Source organism: Mesoplodon bidens (assembly GCF_964165515.1).
Source record: "Mesoplodon bidens genome assembly, chromosome: 6".
In the NCBI taxonomy this organism is placed as follows: Eukaryota; Metazoa; Chordata; class Mammalia; order Artiodactyla; family Ziphiidae; genus Mesoplodon; species Mesoplodon bidens.
Window position 1 is genome coordinate 89946908 of NC_138162.1, and position 27885 is coordinate 89974792.

The 27885-nt window shown below is 42.6% G+C and overlaps 1 protein-coding gene across 6 annotated transcripts in view; it reads right to left on the reverse strand.

The window, feature by feature from the left end:
• The window catches only part of LOC308618426 (transducin-like enhancer protein 1), an 88094-nt gene that overhangs the window by 49144 nt on the left and 11065 nt on the right, over positions 1-27885 (reverse strand). For 4 of the 6 annotated variants that reach the window (XR_014016008.1, XM_081236240.1, XM_081236243.1 and 1 more), the window contains exons 5-6: positions 9515-9577; positions 7549-7653 (exon numbers count right to left, since the gene is read on the reverse strand). Coding sequence is in view for 5 of the 6 variants with exons in the window: in XM_081236240.1 (XP_081092366.1) it covers positions 7549-7653; positions 9515-9577 (168 nt within the window). In the remaining variant the exon portion in view is untranslated. The remainder of the gene's footprint in view (positions 1-7548; positions 7654-9514; positions 9578-27885) is intronic. The other 2 variants (XM_081236242.1, XM_081236241.1) reach the window with 1 other exon arrangement.

Genomic DNA, 27885 nt, shown 5'->3' on the forward strand with positions numbered 1-27885 from the left:
AGTGAAAAGTAGCATTTATTGACAGTTCTCTCCAAGTCATTCTTCCTTGATTTTCTGCTATTTCTCTGTTCTTTAAAACACTCAGTTCTTATCTTGGGAGAGTGCAGAAAAAGAAAATGGGTATGCTATGATAAACAAGTGGGAAAAGTGGGGAAGAGCTATGTGGCAGGAGAAACATCAAGGACACCACTACAGGAGTTATCTGAAAACCTCCCATTATGTGGATGGCCTCTCGCGTGAAGGGGGCAAGGGTGATAAACAGGCAGAAACTGCTTGCTGGGGCCAAGAATTTGCAAGCCACTTGAAGACAATAAAATAAATAAATACATAAATCCATTGAGAGGCTCCATCTCGATGCAGGAGCACACAGAAAATGAGATGCAGAAGCAACACTGATGGCCTGTACGTAGGCAGGCACCAGGATGAAGGCCTAAATTTCTGAAAAGGATCTAAACTCGTCTTTACTGCTTCTGCATCTCAGCTAATCCACACAGGCCAACTCATTCTGCATCACCCCCTGACTTATTCATCCTACCTGCCCTGGGTGTCTGTTTCTGTCATGACTTAAAAGACCTAAACTAGAATAAGCTTTTTAAAAGCCTTGTTTACTTAGGTAGATCCACTTATAAAACCATATAAGGTTTCAGTGAAAAGATGCTCAGCGCCATCAGCCGTCAGAGAAATGCAAATCAAAACCACAAATGAGGGGCTTCCCTGGTGGCGCAGTGGTTGAGAGCCCGCCTGCTGATGCAGGGGACACGGGTTTGTGCCCCGGTCCGGGAAGATCCCACATGCCGTGGAGTGGCTGGGCCCGTGAGCCATGGCCGCTGAGCCTGCGCGTCCGGAGCCTGTGCTCCGCGGCGGGAGGGGCCACAGCAGTGAGAGGCCCACGTACCGCAAAAAAAAAACAAAACAAAACCCACAAATGAGACAGCATGTCACACCAGGAAGGCTAGAATAAAAACAATGGACAATAACAAGTGTTGGAGAAGAAGCAGAGAAACTGGAATTCTCATCCACTGCTAGGGAGAATGTAAAATGGTACAGCCACTTGGTTGTTTAAGCTAAATGGAGTTACCATATGACCCAGAGTTCCATTCCTAGATATAAACACCAGATAAAAGAAAACGTGTCCACACAAAAATTTGTACACAAATGTTCACAGCAGCATTATTCATAACAGTCAAGAGGTGGAAACAACCTAAATGACCAGCAACTGATTGGGTAAACAAATGCAGCATATTGATGCAATGGAGTATCATTCATCAATAAAAAGGACTGAAGTACTTGCTACAACATCTATAGACCTTGAAAACATTATGCAAGTGAAATAAGCCAGACACAAAAGGCCAAATATCATATGATTCCGTTCATATGAAATGTTCAGAACAGGCAAATCCACAGAGATAGAAAGATTAGTGGTTGCCAGGGGGTTGAGGGGACCTGACTACTAATGAATATGGGTTTATTTTTGGAGTGATGAAAATGTTCAAGAATGAGATAGTAGTGATGGCTGTACAAGTCTGTGAATATACTAAAAACCACTGAGCTGTGTGTGTTTAAAAGGGTGAATGATGTGGTACGTTAAGTCATCTATCAATTAAAAAAAACTGCATAGATCTAATTTCTAAAATGAGATGCTCAACTTTCTATTCTGAAGATTTTTCTTCTTCCTCTGAAAAGAGGGAAAATGTTATAATGCCTTCTTCTAAGAAATCCAAATAAAAATCATATGAAAATATATGGGGAAACGAACAAGTAGACAATGCTTCAGCTCTGCATTTGTCAGAGATACCTACTTGTACCCTCAGTAAAAAAAAAAAAAAACTAGCTCGACCTAAAGAAGAGGTAGGATGTATAAAAGACTTCTCTGCGATACTGCGCCATCTCTTTGGAAAATTAATAAAAGGGCTGGACTGGTGGAATTTAAGTGGCAGGTATGTCACTAAATAGAAGCTGGTAGAGCTGGAAGATCCATGTTTGTTGTCATCATTTTATTTACTCCTTTTGGTAGCAGGCTATGCATTATTCTCTCAGGGTGAGAGAAAGAAACTTACAGCTGGGTTATTGATGGGCTTTCCAGGGATTAACTGCATACTCATAAGAATAAGAGGCTAACCGCATCCTCTTAAACTTCCTACACTACAATCCTATAGATGTCTGACAGCTACAGCCAGAGGAAAAAAATAATCCAACATTTTTGCTAATCCTTAAACCCATCACCTCCTGCAACAATAGGGAGTCCTTTAGGTCTACAACTCAATCTCTCAAGGACAGAAAGGCTCCTCTGCAGACACATCAGGAGTTTGTATTCACAGCAACCACCTACACAAATACACATAGTCACACACCACAGACCACCCTAGACTTCTTTTATTTCATACTAAGTTGTTTTAAAGTATAGAGAATTATAAATTTGCCTATGGAACAGGAGTATACACAGACGACCAATAACTGGAGCCCCAAACCTGAGCCCCATAGGCCTTGACAGAAGTTATATTCATGGAAAGTAAGTCAGATCACATCCAAATAAATGAGAAAGGACAAACAGTGTTGCTTACATTAACCCCAAATTTCCCTGAGTTCCTGACGTTCATAGCACTGCTATGGGAAATTGTTTAAATTTTCTTATATCCAACGGTCAGCATCAAGGCAGCTATCAGAAATCTGGCATTTTGTGGTAGGGGAACTGTTCATCTGTCCATGTCTTCTAACTCTTCTCTCCTTCCAATTCTATCACAAGGATCCCCGCCACCTCTCAGGGCCAGCAAAAGGCCTGGTGCCCTTTCCTCTTTATGTTGAGTAAGGAAGCCAATGATGCCTTGTCCTCACATTTTTGCTTCTCAAACCCCTCCATCTGTTCCCCTAACTTAACTTTCCCGCCTTGTTCTGAACTTTATTAAGTTTGTTTGTCAAAAGTTAAATGGCAGTGCTTTGGCACTTCTGAGTCCTTATTAGAAATCATTCGAGCACGACAACTTAACGGCAGGAGCAGAGCATCTGGCTGGGTCTAATCTCAAACACCAACATCCATGTAACCACCAGAACAGACAAAGGAGGAGGTGACCTGCTGCTAGGAGCAATCGCCCCTTCACAGGAGCCTAGCCAACTGGACCCAGAGATCTGCTACTGGTGCCGAAAGAAACCAGGCAGACAAAACCTCAGTTCAGGGTGTCAGCACCACATGCTCGTTGAAGGCTGCCAGCCAAGATCTTACCCCCACAAAAGCCATGCAAGGTAAATGGTATTATCCATTGTCCTGCAGAAGGACGCTGATAGAGGTTAACTGGCTGTACAAGGTCACAAAGCTAAAAAGTGGCAGTGCCAGGACTTCCCTGGTGGTCCAGTGGTTAAGAATCCACCTTCCAATGCAGGGGACACAGGTTCAACCCCTGGTCTGGGAACTAAGATCCCACATGCCGCGGGGCAACTAAGCCCGTGTGCCACAACTACTGAGCACGCAGGCCACAACTAGACAGCCCGCAGGCCACAACTAGAGAGAAGCCTGCGCCCCGCAACAAAAGATCCCATGTGCCACAACTAAGACCCAATGCAGCCAAAAATAAAATAAATAAATATTTTTTAAAAATAAAAATAAAAAGTGGCAGTGCAAAGTGTCCCAACCAAGTGCATCTCATCCTAGGCCCAGGCTTTGTCCAGGTTAACACAATACAAATGGTCTTAGAAAGATGAGCATATAACACTGAGAAGTTAGGCAGTAGGTACTTGGTTAGAAATAGATATACAACTATGTAACTGTTTTAATAAAGAAAATCACACTCTGCTAATTATTCTTTTACTCCTCTACTTTTTAATCAAAACGCAACCATGTTTCTTTAGGGGGGTGGGAAAACTTGGCTGAGAAGAAGCACAAGGGGACTTCCTGCGGAGGTGGGAACAATCTGCACCCAGAGAGGAATGTGGGCTACAGGGTGTGTGCCATGTGCCAGTGATCAATCTGTACACTCAGGAGCTGTGCACCTCACCTGTGAATTACACATCAATTTTTAAAAACTCTGTGTGTGTACAGGTATGTATATATCCATATCTATATTTATATGATTTATATTAATTATACGTGATATAAACCCAATTATATGTGATATAAACCCAATTAAAAGATAACACTGATTATTTGGAATCCCAATCTCAACTTAAAATCAATTATGTAGTATCAGAGCAGGTAGAAGAGAGCTCTTAGTTCCCACCTCCCCAAATACTACAATGGGAAGTGATCTGAAGAGCCCGTCCGTCAATTTTCCTTTCCTTCAGGTAGCCGTTAGCTATTCCACAAATAAAATGTTACGTCAGTCAATAACCTACTTCGTTTTGAGCATTTTTAATAGCATTCCAAACTAAAAAAAAAAAAATATTTGAGGAATGCTGATTAAATTGTGGAGACTATCCTGATGTTTGGGGGGAAAAAAACCCACCAAGGTTCAAATAAATAAGTTTCCTTCCCACAATGAACTTGTTTTCTCAAGTACGAGGGAGTTTGTGCCAAACCAAACAAACCCTGTATCTATTAAGATCTCTGCATTTTTATTGTTACAAGAACGTAACATGTTTAATAACAAAAGAGCTTATAAAAAGCAAAATTCAAAAAGTAAGGTTGCAGTTATTAGTCTGCCAATTAGCAAATATACCATCAGTCAAGCTGTTAAAAAAAGTATAACAAAAAATATCTCAATAGTTTCTCCAAGTATCAAATATCTAAGAAGCTTATCTTTCTTAAATACCAGGAATCTATGTAAGTTGAAGGCAGGTGCTGTGGTGAAAAAGATTTAAAATTCAGTATTTTCCGTCAGATATGAGAACTACGTTTCCTATGCTGGTGAGAAATGGGCACCATTAATTCACTCTACAAAAACGGAAAAAACTATAACCTCTCTCTTCCTCCTAAAAGAGCAGCCACGGTCCCAGGACACAGCTGAGCTTACCTAGAAGCCTGGTGTCCTTGAGAAGATTTAACTTTTTCCAGGTTTGCTAAAGAGAAATATCTGTAGCCCTGTCAAGCAAGCAGTAAGCTCCTTGATTGTACCTTAAAGGGAATGAGAATGTTTCAGCTCATTTGCATTTTAAAGGGTACTCTTTCATGATCTTTCACACTTGTAATAGATGTCTAAACCGTTAAATTACTATTTCTTTTCTTAGCTTGAAAGTCGATGCAGACGAAGAGCATGGCCTCTCCCAGTGTTCTTTACCCTAAGTCGGTCCCCGAACAATACTGACAGCTGCTATCAAACCGGGCTGCATTTACCCTGCGCGCAGCTGCTGCTTGTAGGAACAGACAGCCTCCCAGAGCCTCCTCCCCTCTGGGGAGACAGGCTGACACACTGCATGTTCAATGAAGGGGTGCAAAGGTCTGCTGAATTGTCAACCCAATTTTATGCTACTTCGATTTTCCAGGATGCGCACAATTCCTTTCAAGCAAAATTCAAGCATATGCCACAGCATGAAACTTATGGTGCGGGATAATTATTGATCAGTACAAACTTTAAAAGAGCCTGCTGACATAAATTAATATACTGATCCAAAAACTACAATTATAAAAGCCACACCTGCCAGTATGCTGAAGACCTGCAACTGGCGTTAAGTCTTGTGCTGGGCCCAATTCACTGATTTGGGTTATTGTTGCTAGCTATGGGAGCTAATCTGCCTTTATAATCTCAACAACATGTTTCCTGGACTAAAGCCATTCATAAAATTAGTGATTCATCTGCCCTTCCAAAACAACCTGCTATTTTTATTTTCTGATTCAACTCAAAATGAGTATTACCTATAAACATCTGGTTAACACAATTTCCTCCTTTCTAATGGATAGGATTGGGCAGTGCCTTTGAGAATGTAAGAGTACAAAGTTTTACCACTGAGAAATGATACGTAAAAATTTAGAGCCTATCAGAAAACAAACATGTTTCACGAAGTGTAACTGGGTACTTGAGAACTGCTTTGCATATGTTTTCCTTTAATCAAAACAGGCTTTTCCATCCTCATTCATCTGGGCTAAAAAATTCTGTGCTCGAGCTACAAGTACAATTTGCTATTAGTCTTTGCTAATCAAACACGGTACATGCAAAAGTACCAGTGAATATTTGATTTGATCTCTGAAATAAAGCAATTCATTACACAAGAAAAGGGTACAGAAGGCAGCAGACAAATGCAGATGTAATTGTGTTTTTTGTTGAATGTGATTAGAGAGCCCACTAAGTAACAGTCAAAAATGTGACACTAAGGGGGAGAGATGCAGAGCCCAGACCTGTGGGGAAGAGGAGGAGGGGAGAATTGTTTATGCAGAGCTAAGCTGTCAAGTGTAATAAAGCAGCTTGAATAAAATTTAAGCTGAAAATCCACTGAAGCTCCCCATTTCAGGGAGGAAAAAGCTATTAAAAGGAAATGAAGGTCACCCTCCCAGTTTATTTCACCTAATTGACTGCCAATAGCTTACCACAGGCAACCCGACTGCAGATCTGCAATTGAGAAACTGATGAAAGGAGAGTTTTCAAGCTGAGGCTCATTCTTTAATCCTCCTTGGCTCTTATGTTTTTTCTCCATCTCCAGTTGGGATGTAATTTTAAACCCTGATGGATTAACTGGTTCCATTGTCTGTGGCCATCACTGCACTATGGCACTCTTAATCCGTACAGCAGCATGTCTAATTATCATTACAAAGTGTCTGAGGGAACTATAAAGACCAGCAGGGCATCTTCTCACAAGCAATTAACATAAATTGATAAATGAGTGATTTGAATCCGCTCAAGGCACTCACATATGAATAAAATCAGCAAGGACGGTCCCTTATTTCAGCTACTTCTTTCGCTTAGTCTGGAAGGGCAGAAAACATGAGAACCGTCCTGGATCCTGCAGTGAGGGGGCGGGGGGATGAACTCATGCAGGGGATGGACCCAACAGTTCACCAGGCTCATTAATGCAGAGCAAATGACTTGTGATTGACAACCAGTTGCCAGCAAGGAGCACTAACTGAACTCAGCCCAGGAGAGCAGAAACCTGGTGAAAGGCTAGAGGGCACTAGGGCAGACAATGATCACTTCTTCAGCGGCAAGAGGGCTTTCCTTTCATTGGGGTGCCACTTAAAAATTCATGAAAGAGGCACAAGAAAAGCAAAACAGTTATGCATAGGTTCTAATACCCTGGGAAAGCAAAAGGCAAAAAAGCAAAAGACAACTAAATGAAATAATGCCGAGCTACGTCTCGACCTCACTGGGATCTAAAGTTTATACAACAGAAGTAAGGAAAGTACGTATTTAAAACCCTTGCCAAAGCTTTAACCTAAGGGAGCAGGATAAACTACATTTATTTTTCCATTGAAAGGAAGATTTATTTTTTCTTCCCCTCCTAAAATTGTCTCTATCATCTCCCTTATGCTAATCTTTCTTCCCCTACACACTTCAGCATACCTGACACTGCCACCCGCTGCCCCCAGCCCTGCTTATCAAATGGGTTAAGATTAAGCGACACAACACTATATATAGATAGATATATATTAAGCCAACAAATTAAGAAGAAATGAAAGCTGGTTATACACACTGTAGGAGGTAGACCTGGTAGGCCACGTACCCCGATGATGGCATTCAGCTCTGCCATGGTCACCTGTTTGGCACGTTCGACAGCCTGGGCCACCTGTTGTTGATGCTTTGAAAACAAGGAGAAGGAAAAGTGTTAGCAAGGCAGCCAAGACTTTCACTGTACCTTCCAACAATAAGACAAATGCCACATGCGGTGCAGACTGAAGTGTAGTATGTCTTTAAATGTGAACTTGCTCAAGCACACACTGTTCCACAGAACACACAGACAAACGACAAAGGAAAACTGAGAGCGGTGCATCCCTTATTTCTAACCAACACCAGTTACCACTTTACTTCTGATGGGAATCTGGGGCTCGGAATGGTAGAAAGTCAAAGGAGGACATCAAAAATGGTAACGTGAGGCCTTAGAAAATAAACAGTATGGGATTTGGAAGATCACCCTGGTTCTCAGGAGGGGTTTGCTATGATAAGTTTGAGCAGGAAAAGTTTACAGCCATTTAAAAACACCCCTTTTGATACTTAAAATTTAAATATTAAACCTGCAAGCACTTCTCTGGTCAACAAATCTCAACCCACCAGTTGGTTTTGGAAACTCTGGGAATTCCTCTCCTCCTTTAGCCCCTAGATGTTTCACCCTCCACAGGGGAAAGGAAAGACCCCGGCCCCTGCTCTCCCCACACACACTCTGAGATGACAGGCTGGGAACAGCCTGTGCACCTCCCAGCTCCACCCACAAATAAAAACAAAGCCACAGGTCTCTTTGGGAGAAAGGAGACTCTAGCAGAGACCAGGATTACTAAAATCTAATGAACAACAGGCTTCAAAAGGCCAACAGGGGACCTCCCCGATGGCGCAGTGGTTAAAAATCCACCTGCCAATGCAGGGGACTTGGGTTCGAGCCCTGGTCCGGGAAGATCCCACATGCCGCGGAGCAACTAAGCCCACGAGCCACAACTACTGAAGCCCACACGCCTAGAGCCCATGCTCCGCAACAAGAGAAGCCCGTGCTCTGCAACAAAGAGTAGCCCCCGCTCGCCGCAACGAGAGAAAGCCCAAGCGCAGCAAGAAGACCCAACGCAGCCAAAAATAAATTAAAAAAAAAAAGGGCCAACCAATCTAAACTGTAACATCGAGTAAATGCTATGCTGGTAAAGGCTGCCATAATAACAGCAGAGATGGTGCTACCCAGCATGGAAAAGTAGATGCCAATGAGAACAAACACTCAGTATTCCAGCTCCAAGGCCCATAAGTTTTTCAATGTCTCAAGATAGAAGCATCCTGTACACACTTAAAACAGTTTTGCATTTATTAGCTTGTATCCAAAAGTAAAGGCAAAACTAAAACATTACTGGTTTTGAGTCATAGATTACTCACATAAAGAGCTTTACCCTCTCAAATATTAAGGGTAAACTTCTACTACTTTGTAACTTAATAAAATGGCTTATGTATGTATATAACTCCATAAGCTAAAGTAACATGAACAGGTAACATGAATGGTCTTATGCCTTAATAGCACTGGCATCCACTCTGTCCATGCACAGCATTAAGTCACCCTGCCCTGATGTACGAGGACAAATGAAATACCTGCTCCCGTGGTCAAGTCAACCCTGATGGAACCATTTTTAAAATGCAGTGAAAGAAAAGCTCTCTAGAGAAAGGACACGTGAATCATCAGTAGCTATCAAGCTTATTTATACTACTCCTCTGAGGAAAGAAAAGCTTTATGCTGGATAGTCGTTTTGCAGTTTTCCACAGAAAAAAATTAATTTAAGGTTGAGCTACTGTCACCACTTCTACAGTGTCCCCTCAGATCTGTGAGATGGAACAGCAGGGGGTTTACACACTTCAGCTGTAACAGATGTTCTTCACACTTGTTCCTCGTGATAAAATTAACATCTTAAAACTAGCTAATTTGCAAACAGAGAAGCAACATAACTGCACTTTAACAGCTGAACAGTTTTACTTACTTCCTGAGACAGAAATGGGATGACTTGTGCACAAATCGTATTCAATCTCTTGGCGATTTCAGTCTATAAAGACAAAGCGATATAAATGTTTAGTATATTTCATAATCAGTTCAGAAAGATAAAACTTCATACCCAACATCTGAGTCCTCCACTGCCTCACTCTTGAGGGCATAAAATTGCTTTCCCAGGCTATGTTAGCAATATTTATCTTGAGATAAACAGCAGATATTAATCCCACTGGCAAAGTAAGACATAATCGCACGCGTTATTGGTCACTTAAGAGATAATGGGTAGTTTAATTGAGTTGGAAAATCTACGCAGTTTAAGGCTACGTAATCATTAAACCTGGTGGGATTGCAAACCTCTCCGAACACTTATTCAATTACGGCGTATCAGGGCACATTCATATAGCAAGTTCATTCAAGCTGGAGTCAGAACCCTGGGGAGCAGGGGCACTGCCAAAGCAGTGTAGCTCTCAAGATAAGGTCTAGAGCGAGAGTGGAAGAAGACCTCCTTCCCGCTTGTCTCAATGCCTGCACAACTGAAACAGGACGTTAATGTTAGTAAGCCTTCACTAAGCCTCAAAATTTCAAACAAGCCTAGAAAACACTGCTGAAACAGAACTCAAGTCCACAGTGACAGTCAAGTCAAGGTATTCTGGCTATCTGTAAAGTTTTACCACAATTCAGCATCAAATGCCAGGACCTCACTGACAGGGCCCACGGTTCCACTGAGTTTAGGAAAATGTGTCCTGAGTGTCTGCGGCACGGGCTGTTCTAGAGAATGTAAGAAAAGTCCCTGCTCAGCTCCAAATGCACAGCAGTCCCTCTACAAGAGGGACAAACTGGCAAAGAAGGGAATGAAGTGTGCTGTGCTCCCAGGCTAGGGTAGGATCCACAGGCCCACCCCACCTCCAGCACCCTCCAGTAATGCAAAGGAGCCCTGCTTTCCTCTAACTCTGAAGAACCAGTTCTGTTTAAAAAAAAAAAAAAAAAAAAAAAACAGTCATCTGAAGAGTCCCACGTTGGCCTTATTTATTTCATCATTTTCTGTGAATGCTTACTAATGCTGCCTCTATTACTGAATTAGGCAATGAAAAGCATTATGAGAAGAAGAAAGTTATGAAGCGCAAAGCCCATGGCCCTTGAGAAAGAGAGAATGGAATAAGTGAGACAAAGTAGAAACCTCAGGAACTGTATAATCAAGTACATAAAAAAAGAGCTGCCTTTTGTCCTCTGAGATGATTCCAGTTAACTGAGCAACAAGCCTTTGGTTTTATGGGATTGGATTTAGGCCAACCCAACTCAATTCTCCCTGACCACCAATGAGATAGGGTTACAGACAGTGCCTTGGAAGAAATGTACTGGAAGGGGAAATGACTGGTATAGAGAGAACAAACCCATGACCTTGCTTGAACAAGCGGGGCAAACAGATATGTACATGCAAAAAGGGTGCAGCTGTACTAGGTGCAAACACAGAACTGGGTCAGCCCTACCCAGTTCATTTGATCACAGCCGCTAACTCAAGGTCATGAAAGCATGGGCGGGCTACCCTTGCCTTTGCAACAGGGTTCTACACTATGTATCTGGGTAGATGTAAAGGAGTAGAGATGCCCTCTGTGGACTCTGAGGTCCTTGCTCCCCACTTCCTACCTGCCTTACATTCCAAGAGCATTCTGTACTTTTCCCATCTCTAAAATTCCCTTCATGTTTTCCAATTTTAAAAATGACATCTGCTCACTTTGAGCACATACACACAGATGTATACTATATAGAAATACACAAGAAAGTTAAAATAACCCTAAGTCCACCATCCAGAGATTACCACAGTAACATTCTGGTGATCCTGGGAAGCAGCACCCCAGGCTCTCATTATCTGTGTGTGCACAAGCCCAGAGTGGAGAGAGACACTTTGATACCAAGGGGTCCCAATACGTATACTGCTTTTCTGTAATTTGTTATTTCCACTCAAATGTGTCATGGACACCCTCCCACTCAATAAAAACAGATATGAATAAGGACATCATCAATATATCCCACTATACAAGCAGACGGGTGTCTCAACACTCCCAGTATCAGGGGATATTTATGTTTCACCTAATTTTCCACAGTTACACACTGTTATGTCGAAGAACTCTCTCCCTGGATCTCTAAAAGGAATCTCTAGAAGTAAAACTGCTAGGTCAAAGTGTATGCATATTTTAAACTGTAATGCATGCTGATAAACTGCCCAGCAGAGTTGTTTACCAATTTACATCATCACCAGTCTATGAGGGTGCCTGCTCCCCCACCCAGTGTCAATACTGGGTTTTGTTGACCTTTTTAAAATCTTTATCCATCTAAGAGATTTTAAAATGACCTCATTTTTATTTGCATTACTTGGATTCTTCCTGAAGTTAAACATCTTTTCATATATTGACTGGTCCACTTTATTTTTCCTTTCTCTTTTTTTCTTTTGGTATTTATTCGTCCTTGTCTTTTTGTAGTAGTTCTTTCCATATGACAAATACTGACTTTTCCAGTTTTTCCACCTTGTTACCTGTCTTTCAACCTTGCTTATGATGGATTTTTTGCTGTGCGTAACTTTGTTTTTACGTGGTCAAACAAAAAAAGTCTTCCTATGTTCCTGGACTTTGGGTCAGGATTAGAACACCCCCAAATTACAGAAGCCATTCTTAATTTTCTTCTAGTGCTGCTATGGCTGTACTTTCTGCACTTAATTACTTGACCTACACGGAATTTACTTTAGTTTAAGAAGGAAAGATGATCTCCTCTTTAATTAATAATTATATATGTTATTACATAGAGTGGCTTCAAGGTAGAAGTGAACTTGACTGTCAGGGAACAGTTAAGACCTGGTCTGAATGAAATCAACTTGTAAACCTTTAACATTAAACATTTAATATTAAGAACAAAATAAAAGAAGTACAGATTAAAGCACAGACCATATAAATTGAGTTAGAGTAGCTAAGACTGAAACAGGAGGACCAGGGTTAAAGATCAAAGCTCAAACTGATGAAGAGACATCAAAAGCCATACCATTTGTCCTGGGAATTCTAAATAAATGGTCTGGAGAAGCAACGGAAATAAGAACAGAGAAGGATCTTATCCCAGCTGTCTCCTCCCTCTGCCAGGTCTATAAACCCTAATCTTAAAACTATCCTCTGACAAGTGAGTGTAACTTTGATCAAGGAGGCCTGGATTCAAATCTCACCTCTGATTTACCTTAAAATTCTCCGAGCCAGCTATAGAGTACCTACTCCTGGCAGCGTGAGGATGCAACTTATTTCCCTGACGGTGCTTTAGGAGGTCTAAGACATCACCGCCACCCCAGCCCTTAAAATAGTCTGGATGGCAGCATAAAAACTGACGGTGATTCTTTAGTATTATCTCTTGCTTCAACACAAGGGTATTCTGATAAGAACTTTAATTTAGCACAAATTAACGAGTAGCAGTGTTTTCCACCCGTGCTTCTATTCCTGACCACAGAGTTTACAAGCAGATTAAACTGGATAGTTGACCCTGCTTAAGCAGGTGTTAAGAAAGTTCTGTAACCTTTTCAGACTGCCTTCTTTCTACCTCTTCCAAAGACTAGACAGCTCCAGTGGGGAAAACAAAACAAAACAAAACAAAACTGCAGGCTAACTGTATTTCCCCCCTGGAAATCATTTTCCTGCCCAAAGCTGAAGACGTATTTGGTACCTGCTAACAGTCATAATGTTTATAAGTAAACTTACCCTGTGCCTGTACTTCTGACACCATGTAAGGCAACAAAACTAAGTCAGCATTCAAGAGCTAGCCCTAAACCAGATTTGTGTGGAAACTTTGTGCCCAGAAACTTAACCAGCTTGGTTAAGGCCCCAGCATCAGGCCTTACTTCAGGGACTGCCACCACCCACTGACGCAGCAGGAAGCAGGAGTCCAAATTATCTGTCTAGAACCAGCTTTTATTCTCCCTGTCAAGGCCAACTCCCTTCTCACTGACTTGCTTATGGTAATACGGTTGGCCCTCATCATCCAAAAACTTGGGTTTGCATCTCAGCACACTAGTATTAGGTGTCCTGAGTTCAGTCACTTCAACCACTGACCCCCAGGTCTCTTATCACCAACCTACTTCAGTGTTTCAGCAGAATCAAGTAAGCTAATATGTAAACTACAGCTGCACTATTACGAAGTGCTTTGCTCTTATCCCAATCCTTCCAGGCCTACCTCAAATCCATGTAGAAGCTGCCTTTCTCCCATAACACCAATAAACAAACTCTAGGCCCTTCAAGATTCTCCAAAGCATTTACCATCATTTGGCAAACTAAGACTTTATGTTTAAAATCACATCTTATGTGAAGCTTCTGGACAGTTTCCTAACAGCTTCCAGCATCAAGTCTTCTCAACACAACAGGGAAGCGGGAGAAGACTCTGGCTGAACACTTTGATACAGCTCCTCGCTGAATCCTCCCCACCAAAACTGACCAGAGGGCACACATTCCACATGTGGGACTTTCAAAGGAATGCCTCGCTGAACCAAAATGGAATCCCCATACACCCTGAACTCAATGACCAAGATGTAACCACAAAAACCGTTCCTAACCAGTGTCAGAATAAAGCTCTGTTTATAGTAAGAAATTGTGTCTTAGTAGGTACAAGATTCAGGTACATGTATATTTTAACTGAGTTAAATGGGCCAAATACCTCAAAGGCCAGCAATGAACCAAACCCTGGTACATGTTGCAGAGCTCTTAAACTGAAGACATGTTCTTCTGAGCATCTGAACTTAAGTTTTTAGACTTCATGATTCCTAAAAGCTTGGCTTTCCACCTTTTCACACTCCTCCCACCTCGTCTAATTTCCAGACTGAAGAGCCAGCCTGCTCCCCAACGGCTGCCCGCTTCTCCACTACACATAGAGTAATATATAATGAAGGTTGTTGTAGGCTGAAAGCAGGGCGAGGACTGCTTAAGAGTAATTGCCCATGGGTCTCAAAGCAACCCAGTGGCACCTCGCCCAAAGTCAGCTTACGGAGGGGAAACTCCACCACCATTAAATTGCAAATTGATGGATCATAAAAAATGCCGCTTATGCTGAGGGCTGGCAAACTGATCTTTCTGTTTCCTCAAACCAAGCAGGAGGCCAAGAGAAAAACACAGTGGAGAGCTGGTAAGAAGTGCCTGGCAACAGATAAACCGGCAAGAACATGAAAACAAAGCACACAAAAGGAAATAGATAATCTCTAAATCCCTTCTGACGGGAAGGTTCAGGGTCTGTGAAATGACAGCCTTCAATACAGAAAAATGTTCAACCTCACCAGCAACCAAATAAAATGCAAATGTTGTTGTAAGTAAAGTGGGTCATTCTGCACCAGTTAAGTTAGTTTATTAAAAAAAATAATAATGAAATCCAACGATCCCAGTTTCTGGGAAACTGGAGCAATCACACATTACCGATGACAGAGTAAATCGGTACAGTTGTCTTGGAAAGCAACTGGGCAATGTGTTTCAAGTGCATGAAATTATTCAAACCTTTTGGTAAGGCTTCCCACAGCTAAGAATTTATAATAAGGAAATAGTTCTAATGAAAAGCATTCCATGCATGAAGCTGCTCACTGCAGCACGAGTTTCAAAGCAAAAGAGGAAAAGTCAGGTAAAAATGTAACAGTAGTTCAACACATCACAAACATCTGCAGCTTTTTAAAAACTTAACATTTGCCCTCCTGATACATCAGTTGTCTAGTACTAGGAGAAAGGGTTAAATACATGACATCAACCCAAAGGCAAGGCAAGTAACCATTTAAAGTCATGTTCATAAAATAAATAAATAAATAAAAAATAAAGTCATGTTTATGATAATGATGCTTTAATGGCCAACACATTTACTAGATGAAGCAGGAGGGGAAGAACAAAGCTGTGGTGTTAGTGTGACTGTTTTTTGTTTGTTTTACAAGATATGCCTGCGGCCAGCTGTAATTTGATACCCCAAATAAAACCAGTGATTATCTTGCTGTAGCAGAGTTATCAGTGCCATTTTCCCCCCTCCAGTGACCTTGTAGATGCCGCCCTTGATTTATCGTTTGGATGTATTATTAAACAGGGAAGGGAGCAAAGGGTGATCAGGCCCACCACTCCTGTGACTGACCCTGGCACTGAGTCACAAGGATGCTGGCAAACCCTGAAACCCTTTGGGTGCCCGGCCCTCTAACAATCTTCACGTCACATATGCAGAAGCCAATGCCTAAAGGAAATGATTTGCCCAGGATCATAAAGATTAAAAGCCACGTTCGCTGCCTAGTCCTTTCTCCAGGAAGCAGAAGTGGGAAATTGGAACATACTCTAGACCAGAAACAAAGCTGATGTACTCAGCCTTGTTTGCAAAGCAATACAGCCCTAACAGGACCACAGCAGTACAAGGCCAAGGCCATGTCATCGCTCAGCCAACAACGGTACTACAACAAGTGGCCCCAGTCTGTCACTGACAGGGTCACTGTACTCCTGCTGTCTTTGGCAGAAGTACAGTGCAAGGCAAAGTAGGCATTTCACAAGGAGCCACAGTTATAAATTGCAAACCTTAGATCAACAAGTAGCAGCCAAACTGCACTTTTGTCCTCCCCTTCGCAGGCGAACAGAATTAGTGCCTCAGCCCTAACATCAGACAATCTGGCCCACCAGTAAAGCAAAATCCACAAAAACACATCCACAAGTACATCTCTATTTCCTGAAGATGACATCTGATGTGCCTAAAGAAAATTCAAGATGTTTGACTAAAACTGCATACCCAAAATGATATATGCAAAACTCTGCAAATAAACTTCCAATACTCCCCCAACCCCTTTACATGAGGGGGAAAGGCTTCTTGGCCTGGAGACCTCCTTCAGAACACTGGCGAGTCACCAGACCATCTCCCATCCTAGCACCATGCTTCACCAGCATACTCATGAAAAGGGAATTTTATCTGAAGTTCTAATGCATCAGAGTAGCTCTGTTTAAAATATAATGACGTCGATAAATGACTAACCACAATTCGGGGGAAATCCAAATGAAAAGGACTTGGGGTCTCTAAGCTGACGATATAATGGTTATGAGGTTATCAGCGGTTTTCAAACATAAGAATGCATCAGGATCACCTGAAAGGCTTGGTAAAACAGACAGCTGGGCCCAGGCACAGAGTTTCTCAGCCAGGAGGTCTGGGGCCCCAACATCTGCATTTCTAACAAGCCCTGCAGCTTGTTGGACTAGGGACCACACTTTGAGAACAGTGCCACTGAATAACCATGACAGCGGCAGCATCTACTTCCTTAGTACACACCAGCTCCAATTACATCCAGGGTCTAAGCATCAGTCAGCATAGGTGCCCTTGGAGACTGGACCGGAAGGTTAAAATAACTCACCTAGGTCAGAAACAGGATGGGAGGTCAGGCCTGCCTTTCTCCAAAGCCTTGTCACAGTGAGAGATGACCACCTTTCTCCAAACATTTTTTTTTCTTTTTTTTTTTTTTGCGGTACGCGGGCCTCTCACTGTTGTGGCCGCTCCCGTTGCGGAGCACAGGCTCCGGACACGCAGGCTCGGCGGCCATGGCTCACGGGCCCAGCCGCTCCGCGGCATGTGGGATCTTCCCCGACCGGGGCACGAACCTGTGTCCCCTGAATCAGCAGGCGGACTCTCAACCACTGCGCCACCAGGGAAGCCCTTTTTTTTTTTAACATCTTTATTGGAGTATAATTGCTTTACAATGGTGTGTTAGTTTCTGCTTTATAACAAAGTGAATCAGTTAATACATATACATATGTTCCTATATCTCTTCCCTCTTGTGTCTCCCTCCCTCCCACCGTCCCTATCCCACCCCTCTAGGTGGTCACAAAGCACAGAGCTGATATCCCTGTGCTATGCGGCTGCTTCCCACAAGCTATCTATTTTACGTTTGGTAGTGTATATATGTCCATGCCACTCTCTCACTTTGTCCCAGCTTACCCTTCCCCCTCCCCATATCCTCAAGTCCATTCTCTAGTAGGTCTGTATCTTTATTCCCGTCTTACCCCTAGGTTCTTCCTGTCATATTTTTTTCTTAGATTCCATATATATGTGTTAGCGTATGGTATTTGTCTTTCTCTTTCTGACTTACTTCACTCTGTATGACAGACTCTAGGTCCATCCACCTCACTACAAATAACTCAATTTCGTTTCTTTTTATGGCTGAGTAATATTCCACTGTATATATGTGCCACATCTTCTTTATCCATTCATCCGATGATGGACACTTAGGTTGCTTCCATCTCCTGGCTATTGTAAATAGAGCTGCAATGAACATTTTGGTACATGACTCTTTTTGAATTATAGTTTTCTCAGGGTATATGCCCAGTAGTGGGATTGCTGGGTCATATGGTAGTTCTATTTGTAGTTTTTTAAGGAACCTCCATACTGTTCTCCATAGTGGCTGTACCAATTCACATTCCCACCAGCAGTGCAAGAGTGTTCCCTTTTCTCCACACCCTCTCCAGCATTTATTGTTTGTAGATTTTTTGATGATGGCCATTCTGACTGGTGTGAGATGATACCTCACTGTAGTTTTGATTTGCATTTCTCTAATGATTAATTATGTTGAGGATTCTTTCATGTGTTTGTTGGCAATCTGTATATCTTCTTTGGAGAAATATCTATCTAGGTCTTCTGCCCATTTTTTGGATTGGGTTGTTTGTTTTTTTGTTATTGAGCTGCATGAGCTGCTTGTAAATTTTGGAGATTAATCCTTTGTCAGTTGCTTCAATTGCAAATATTTTCTCCCATTCTGAGGGTTGTCTTTTGGTCTTGTTTATGGTTTCCTTTGCTGTGCAAAAGCTTTGAAGTTTCATTAGGTCCCATTTGTTTATTTTTGTTTTTATTTCCATCTCTCTAGGAGCTGGGTCAAAAAGGATCTTGCTGTGATTTATGTCATAGAGTGTTCTGCCTATGTTTTCCTCTAAGAGTTTGATAGTTTCTGGCCTTACATTTAGGTCTTTAATCCATTTTGAGCTTATTTTTGTGTATGGTGTTAGGGAATGTTCTAATCTCATACTTTTACATGTACCTCCACACATTTTTACAAAACAAAACCAAGGCAAGAACACAAACCGGGGCTGGAGGAACCCATCTGACTACTGTGGGAAACCTCAAACAATATTCATTCAGATGAGTCCACCTGTGGCAATGTAATCTTGCCCCTTCTTCAACCTGATGATTAAAGCGAAACAAAGAGTACCAGATGACAGAACCCCATCAGTGGCTCAATTAATCAGAACACAAGTCGCCAATTATGGGCAGATCCTAACTTTTATGTTCCGTCTCCCCCCTCATTTGGCAGCTCCTGCAAGCATTCTAAACCCCAGCCCTTTCCAAAGGGGCACAGACTCTCTCCTTCCACTGCTCACCTTTCACACTCGCAGCTTCTCTCCAAACAAGAAGGGGTTAAAATAAAGGGAAAGAATAACCTGCTGAAGGCTGCCGAGTTGAGATAGCAACACTAATTGCTCCCATACTCTGGCTCCTCGAGAGGCAGATTGCAAGGGCTCGCATCTCCAGAGAAAGCTCTCGGATCTTCGCAGCAGCTCTCAGCAGAGCAACTCAAGTGCCCTTAATTGTTTATGTTCTTAATGCAGAGCCTCTTGAATGCATTCATTTTTAATAGCAGGCTTGAGTGTGGGGCCCATCAAAGAATGACAAAGCAACTCTATTCACTGGTCTTCCCTCCTGCAATGACAGTCTTCTGATTTATTTGCAAATGACAAGCTTGGCAGGCTCCACTTGAGGGCTGCCCTCTTTTTTTTTTTTTTAAGAATTCAGTTGCATTTTCCACGATGCAGTTGAGTCTGCAACGCTGTGTATTTGTGTAAATTCTTCCCCCTTCAGTTCCTTCTAATTAATGACTTAAATGTTTTGACCCAACTGTTGCCAAGCAGTGCATTTGGGCTTTACTTTGTCATTCTGGTAAAGATGCATCCTTGACAAAAGCATCGCAGCTGTTTCAGTGCCTGAACAGCACATTTCCATTATTCACAAACCCTTGTTATGGAGTTCAGAAAGTGCTGTTCACAGGAAATTGTAATGACTTGTCCCATGATGGAAAAAGACAGCTTCGGTGGTGTCAAAGGAAAATGCACTCTGTTGCACCACAAGAAGGGTTTCAAGACAAACTCCACGGGTTGAATCACGGAACGCTACCATGAAGTCACCACCTATTGTTCTGGGAATGGAAAGAGAGCAAGCCTACACCTTTCACCTTCTTCACAGGTCTTACTCATTAGGGAGCTCATGAGAAATTAGATTATACCATACAGTAGCAGGAAGATCAGTGGGAGGAAGAGCCAGCTACATCATCATGGCATGAAGGCTAAAATTACAATTACGAAAATAAAATATGCCTATGTAAAGACAAAGACTGCACGGGAATATGCAAAAACCAAGTCGCCTCTGAAAACCAGGTTTATGGGAATGGTCTTTATTCAGAACTTGGAATGTTATTTTCCTTGCAATAACACTTAAACACTTTCCTTTTCATCATAGCAACCTTTTAGGCCCGTGTAACCAGTCTTTGGTTGGCACTGACTTCCAAGGGTCTGTGTCACTATGGTCCCTGACTTCCAGCATGACAAAGCAAACACCCAGTGCACACAACTATAAAGCACAATTTATCATTAGCTTTAGCATTTCTCATCATCCCCTTCCCCACATCTTGTTTGGAAATCACTGAATAAGCAGTTTGGTGTGAATGTTTCCCAACAGGTTGGAATCTTTTGCCAATCTAGATAGTGGGAAAGGATTTCCTGCCTTAGGTGACCATGGGACAGTGGTTCCCTAATTTTAAAAACATGCTACAGCTGAATGACCCACACACATGAAGGATGGGTGCCGCTCTTCTTCCAGAGCAACTTCTTAGGGAAAGCAGCTACTCCATCAAGAGGCCTATGCCATCAAAGCCATGTGGCATGGCAGCAGAATGGCCCCAAGTTAGATAGACGTGTGTGTGCATGCATTGCTAAGGCCATCTGAGTCCCAAACTCAGTCTGAGCTGGGAAGCCCCATCCCTGGGCCTTCTTCCTCACAGGCTGAGCTGCTGGAGAGGTGGTCCTTTGGGAAGGAAGACAAGGTTCCTGGCATTCCAAGTGGAAACCTGGGATTCTCTTTTCAATCAACATCATGTGCCAAGAAACCTGCAAAGCTCCAGAATGCAATTTACCCCCCAGAGTGGCCAGAAGATGAATTTGAAGGGAGGGGGCTCTACTGCAAACTGGGAGTCGGCCTCTGCCTCAAAAACAGTGCTCTGCTGAACCCAGCAAGTGCCAGAGGGGCATCAAAGGCTGGGAGCCACTGAGGCAGAAACAGAACTTGTGCGCAGCAAAGTCAACAGTGGAGAAAAAAATTATTTTCTCAAAAACACCTTAGGATCATAACTGAAATGAAATCTGGGAGGCTGGAGAAAATTTTCAAAGCATACCCTTTTGGAAAAGTTTTAAGTATTTACAAGATGGTAAGTACAAGGACACTAGACAACAGACTTCATTAATGCATTCAAAAGTCACAGAATATTAACTCAGCTATGCAGGTGGAGGCAAAGAGAAATATTTTAAATAAAAATTAATTCTTTTTTTTTTTTTCCTTTGGCTGCCCCGTATGGCATGCTGGATCTTAGTTCCCTGACCAGGGATCCAACCCGCACCCCTGCATTGGAAGCGTGGAGTCTTAACCCCTGGATCACCAGGGAAGTCCCCAGAAATTAATTCTTAGAAAAACAAAATAACCTGATCATCACAACACAATACAATCCACAGAGAAATCTAAGCAAGAGAAAAATAATCATCATTTCTCCAAGATAACAATCAAGCTACGTTCAGGGAAACAAAGTGTGCTCTGTGAGGATAATTTACTCAGGGTTACTTGGATTGACCACAAGTATATATAATTAAAAGTATATGAAGAAAAACCCCCTTAGGCCCAGTCATATCAACTTGTAATTTTTTTTTAATTTTTGTATTTTATTTATTTATTTTTGGCTGCATTGAGTCTTCGTTTCTGCACACAGGTTTTTCTCTAGTTGCGGCGAGCGGCGGCTACTCTTTGTTGTGGTGCGCAGGCTTCTCGCGGTGGCTTCTCTTGTTGTGGAGCACGGGCTCTAGGTGCATGGGCTTCAGTAGTTGCGGCACGTGGGCTCAGCAGCTGTGGCTCACAGGCTTTAGAGCACAGGCTCAGTAGTTGTGGCACACAGGCTTAGTTGCTCCGCGGCATGTGGGATCTTCCCGGACCAGGGATTGAACCCGTGTCCTCTGCATTGGCAGGTGGATTCTTAACCACTGCACCACAAGGGAAGTCCCTCAACTTGTAATTTTTAAATGATAGTGTTATAACGTGTTGTCTAAGATTTACTGGGGAAGCATTAAACAAGAAGGGATAAAAGAACACTGGGCCGGGCTTTCCTGGTGGCACAGTGGTTAAGAGTCTGCCTGCCAATTCAGGGGATACAGGTTCAAGCCCTGGTCCGGGAAGATCCCACATGCCACGGAGCAACTGGGCCCATGCGCCACAACTACTGAGCCTGCACTCTAGAGCCCGCGAGCCACAACTACTGAAGCCCGTGTGCCTAGAGCCTGTGCTCCACAACAAGAGAAGCCACCTCAACGAGAAGCCCGTGCACTGCAATGAAGAGTAACCCCTGCTCGCCGCAACTAGAGAAAGCCCGCGTGCAGCAACAAAGACCCAACGCAGCCAAAAATAAAAGAATTTATAAATAAGTAAATTTAAAAAAAGAACATTGGGTCATGGAAGTGAGAACAATTTCTAAACCAGGGGCCACCAGGAGTTATCACTCCCATCACTCACCAGTTATTTTACAAGTGGACAAATCAATTTCTGTGCTTGTGTGTGTTTTTAGAAAGCATCCTAGATATTCTCCCATTAATTATGTGGGTTCAGGACATGTCAATTCTTGTTTCCCAGAGCACAAGAAACCAAATTTAACCCACGTATTGTGTTACACTGGTCTGCACTCGTGTGGTTCCCACAGGGCTGGGCTAGCTCAATAATGTCGACCTCCTTCTGGAAGAACAGAATAGACTTCCTGCCATTTGGACTGTGAAACACAGTAATCCACCAGGGAATAAAGGTCAATGTTGCACTTTTGGTCATTACTGAATCATTTGAGATGATCTGCGGTGAGGATGAGAGGAAAATCGAAGGCTGTGAGAACGCTGCAAATGGCTTGACCTCAGACCAATTTCCATCTCCATCTGTCTAATAGACATGTGGATAAAAAGCCTCCCTCCTTCTGGGCTACTCGGCTGTTTTCAAATCCGCAGCACAAGCCAGGAACCAGTTAAACAATACATTAATAAGGGGGAATAACCTTCTAAGTCCCAGACTGACACTTATTCAGGTTTTAGGTCATCAGCTCAAGTTTGGAAAGTAATTTTCCAGTCTGCAAGCAGTACTGCAAAGCAGAAATTTTAACGAATACGGAGAATCATCTGCAGAGCTGGGGCATGTGCCAGAAATCTCCTTATTTGTACATGCAAATATATGCATGCTTACACCTCCACCCCCCCACCAAAAGACATCCACTCGATTTCTATTACATCTGCTAACACACACACAAAAGGGAACAGCAGTTCCAAAAACTGCACTGCTGCAAAATAAGTCTTTTTTTCCAAGTGTCCAATTAATGCTGCTTAATCCTTATTAAGGCATTTCAATCCTTAAATACAAAATATTCCTGGGAACCCAGAGCCCAATTATCATTTAAGCCATGGAATAAATGTTAATATCCTAACTTTACACTAATACTCCCCTTTACCGGTTAGGCCAAGCTCCTTTTTTGAAGGTAATGCTGCACCATATATGTTTAGGCCCCCCCAGTATATCAATGTCAAACAACATCGTGTCAAGCTAAGATTCAGTTCAGGTAAGTGCCACTGCCAAATTTTCTTGTTCCCAGACGGGCTTTAAGATTATTTTATTGCTTAAAATTTAATTTGTTCCAACTCGTGTCGCCATGACAACGTTGGCTAACCCTGCAAATCATTTGGGTAATTGGATATCTTATCTTTCTATTGCTCTCAAATCGAATGATTCGGCTAGAATTGTAACAGCCAATCAAATTTACAGTCCTCCTGAGTAATAGACTTGGAAAAGTAGCCACATTCATCTCCTCTTTACAGCCATATTAACCAGTATGCAGCACACAGTAGAATCTGGTCTTCAAACTATACTCCAAAGTGTAAGTGGTGTCAATACCAATATTCTCACTGTGCAAACTCTACTCAAAAGCCCCCTCTTATACTATTTTAATTTGAGAAGGAACAATTGGTACTCATTCCATATAAACCTCTATCAATTTCAGTACTTTGAGGGAAACTGACAAGAATAATTCTGCATGCTAATCAGAAGAAATAATAATAAAATAAAAATCACAGCATTTTGGGGTTATTTGCCCGTGTGACAAAATCATGACCAAAACAATGGCTGCACAAGGTGACAGCGGTGCACCAGCACTGACGTGCCTGGGGCTCCTTCAGGTGGGTAAGCTACATCTGATCCACCGTAAGAGCTAAGAATGAATACAGATTTAGCGACCAGGTCAAACAGCTCTGCACCCTTAGAGAAATCCGCAGTTGAAATGTGACACCCCCTTATTGTTTCATTTAATTCAGGAGTATCACAGCATCCAGGGCAGTCAATTATGAAATACAGATTTCTTATAAGATTTCAAAGTCAGCAGTTCCGCTCTTGAGTTAGTGGTATGATTTTGGCCTTTGGTCAGCTAAAAAGTACAGAAGTTGGACACATTTCAGTGGTCCAATTCCAATCTCCTCAGTAGCTGTGCAAAGAGATTTGCTCCGTGGGAGCTCAGGGCCCAGGCACTGTAAGAGAGCCAGCCGGGTTACAAAAGGAAAAGGCTCTGGAACCCAGGCCAACTGGCAGGACGAAGGGGTTGTCAAGAACCTCGTGCTTCCCCTACAGACACTCAGTGGACTTCAGGACTCAAGCTAAACACAAACAGACGCAACGTGGAGCTTCTCAGCACACCGATGTCAGCAGGCAGCCGAGCTTTGAAGCAAGCGTGAGAGCAGGTATTAGCAGGTATTGTCTACTGTGTCCTCTGTTATCCCAAATACTTACAAAAAGTTGCTACTGCATCATGCTTGGCAATAAGAGTCAACAGCCTAAACTTCCAGTCTGTCTAATCCCAATGGCCCTGGCTTTTCTCCCTCCCGTGTTTTCCCTGCTTCCTCAAATATTAGCACATAAGCAGCAGCTGTGAATTGACAGTCCACAAAACTCTCAAGCCCGTGGAGTACCTGGAGAATTCTGCTACACAATTATCTACTCAAACTTCTGCACGCACTGCACAAGTTTTCATAGCCCCAATAAAACTATATGTATGTATGTATACATCATCAAGGCGCACAATTTTTTTTCTCCAACTCAGTCATGTAATTCACACACACACACACACACACACACCTCTCTTCAAATTCAAAGTTGGATTTTCCACATTTCATTAAAAATAAAAAAATCAGAAACGCACCTCCCATCCTTTATTTTGCCAAAACTCACTTCGATAAAATGAACCAAATCCTCTTTGTTGTTCATCCATCCCCTTAAATGAAAAAACTCAACACAAGGCTGTTCTCACTGGTAGTTGTATTAACTTCTTAAGGCTGTTGCCTTCCAAGGGCACATTTTGCTGTTTGGCTTAAATAAGGCATCTTAATTCCTCTAGATTCTTTAGACAACAGAGAGTGCCAATAGGAACTTAAAAAGAAGTCTCCTTTTGAGCTTAGAGATAAATGCTTCTGATCTGAGAATAAAAAAAACTTTGTAATTGAGGAGAAATAATGAAAAGTGAACAGTTCAGATGCAGGAAGGAAGGAAACTGGGCTTAGAAAAACAAGATGGGATCATGGCCTAGAATTCCAAGGGCAGGGTACAGTTTTAAAGGGACAATAATAGATTTAGGTAACAGACTTTGAGAACAGCCATCCTGAGAGTGCCCAAGTGCCAGACTCCTGCACACAGAAACTCACTCAATCCTGATAACTACCCTATCCAGTAGGTGCTACTGTCATCCCCTAACCTTCTAGCCCAGCGGTCCCCAACCTTTTTGGCACCAGGGACTGCTATTGTGGAAGACAATTTTTTCACAGACTGGGGGGCCGGCGGGATGATTCAGGTGATAGTGCGAGCGATGGGGAGTGGCAGATGAAGCTTTGCTTCGCTTGCTCCCCCGCTGCTCACCTGCTGCTGTGCAGCCTGGATCCTGACAGACCTTGGACCGCTAATGGACCCCTGTTCTAGCCTGTTCTTTCTTTGTAAGGAGGAATAATTAGTATCCAAGGGAGACTGGAAGGATTTACAGAGAGCTCCTACAGTACAGTTCCTAGGGCACAAGGAGCTCAATGGATGCAGCTATGACTACTTACTCTAATGTCCCAAATAAGCTTACTCTACAATAAACCCAAGAAGCCGACTTTTGAAAGCCAAACTGCTGAAACAGACAACTGCCTGAGAACCGAGCGGGCACCTGTAGCTGTAGGCTGCGCGGGCACTGGACACCCTTCCTCCATCCCGGTGGCCCATCCATTATTCTCTCCATACCAGACCAAGATGCAGATCAATGTTAAGACCCCCTTTCCTAAACTGAGAGCGACCTTTTTATTTTCACTCACTAATCCACAGAAGCCTTTCAAGTGGCACAAATAAAGGCAGCTGCATTTTGTTCTCTAAATCAATTTTCTCCCCAGCCATCAACTAGATGTTCCTGCACACAGAAAGAACAGCCCTTCCCTTCTAATTCAAAAATCCATACTGCCATTGCCCTTGCAAACTGCTAAACAAGCAGTATCGGCAAGTCACTTGTGTTCTGTAATATATTTACTGCAAATCCCAATGGCTCGCCTCCTAATGCAGTTTTCTATTGTGTCTGTGCGTGTCAATACACTGGCCGGTCACCTTACTTGTAAGAGGCTCTGCCCGACTGTTTGCTCAAGGCATCAAGAGGGCGCCAAGGACAGACAAAGGCTGCGCTCCTGGAGGCCCTAGGCTTGGAGAGCCTCCTCCACATGCTGGGGGCCTCAAAGAGGTTTTGTTTTCTGGTACTTCACACCCCTATACCACCCACGGCCTCTGAGGCCAACCTAAATTCTCCACCAGGACAGCTTCCATCCACACAAAGTTCAAAATCAGAGTCCTTTTGCACAACTACTTCCTGGTTTCCTACCTATAAACACTAAAGCTGTTCCCCCAGGGAATATGCTGATCACATCTTAAAGGTGCATTATCAAGGGCCAAAAGGTACAAGGGCTTGGGAAGGGGAATACGGCTTTTCTGTTTAAGTACAAACCTCTGTATTCAGGTGACAGCTGAAAAGCAAGCACCCTGACACCACATAATGGTGCATCATCTAATACAACCATGCCAAAAACAAAAAGGCAAGTTAATGAGGAAAATGTTATAATATGCTAGAAACACCTGTTCAGATGGAATTCTTAAAGTGTACCTGGAGAAACTCCCACTTTCATGTGCATCAGTCTCAAATGGAGTTGGCTGCTAAAGAAAGGCTTGAATTATCTATTTATCTTTCGAGGTGAGGGGAGGGCAAAATCTCTATGCAAGATACGTGACAGGCAGATATTACAAAAACGTTACCTTATAGGTTCCTGGTATCAAATAGGTGGGTATACAGGGTGTTCACTGTACATTTCTCTCTCCTTTTCTGTATATTTGAAATTCTTCATAACAAATGTGTTTGGGGCGGAGGGACTCTGTAAAGACTTTTAAGTAAATAATCAGTGGGTATAATCATTATTATTAAGAAACCTGGTGACTAAGTCAAGTCTAATGCTTTGGGAGAAGCTTGTAATGCAACTTATCCACAGCTCTATTAGTGGCTGTAGTCATCCTTAGGAGATGAGCAGTGGTTCCCAGGGCGGTGATGCATGCACACATTCAATTCACACGGAAACCCAGGCCTCAGAAACATGCTACTTTTGTTTTCTCTCTCTCTCTTTTTTTTTTTTACTACAAACCCCAATATATTACCATAATTAAACCCGTTAAGAAGCCTCAGTGGATATTTGACTATAAATCGCTTTCCAAAAGAAAAACAACTGAGCAAAAGTGGCTGGATGAGATTAGAACTGTAATCCTATAAAACATCTAGTGAAACCAAACATTTCATTCTTAACTGTAGCATAAGGAGCCATACTGGTACTGTAGATCCAAGTTTTTAATCTGGATTCCAAGGACTTGCTGAAAGATCTTAAGATGTCCACAAACAGCCAAGATTGTTGGGCAAAGCTATCTTGTGTATTAAAATGTGTACTTTTTTTTTGCCAAGCAGCTTTCACCTGATTTTCATATGGG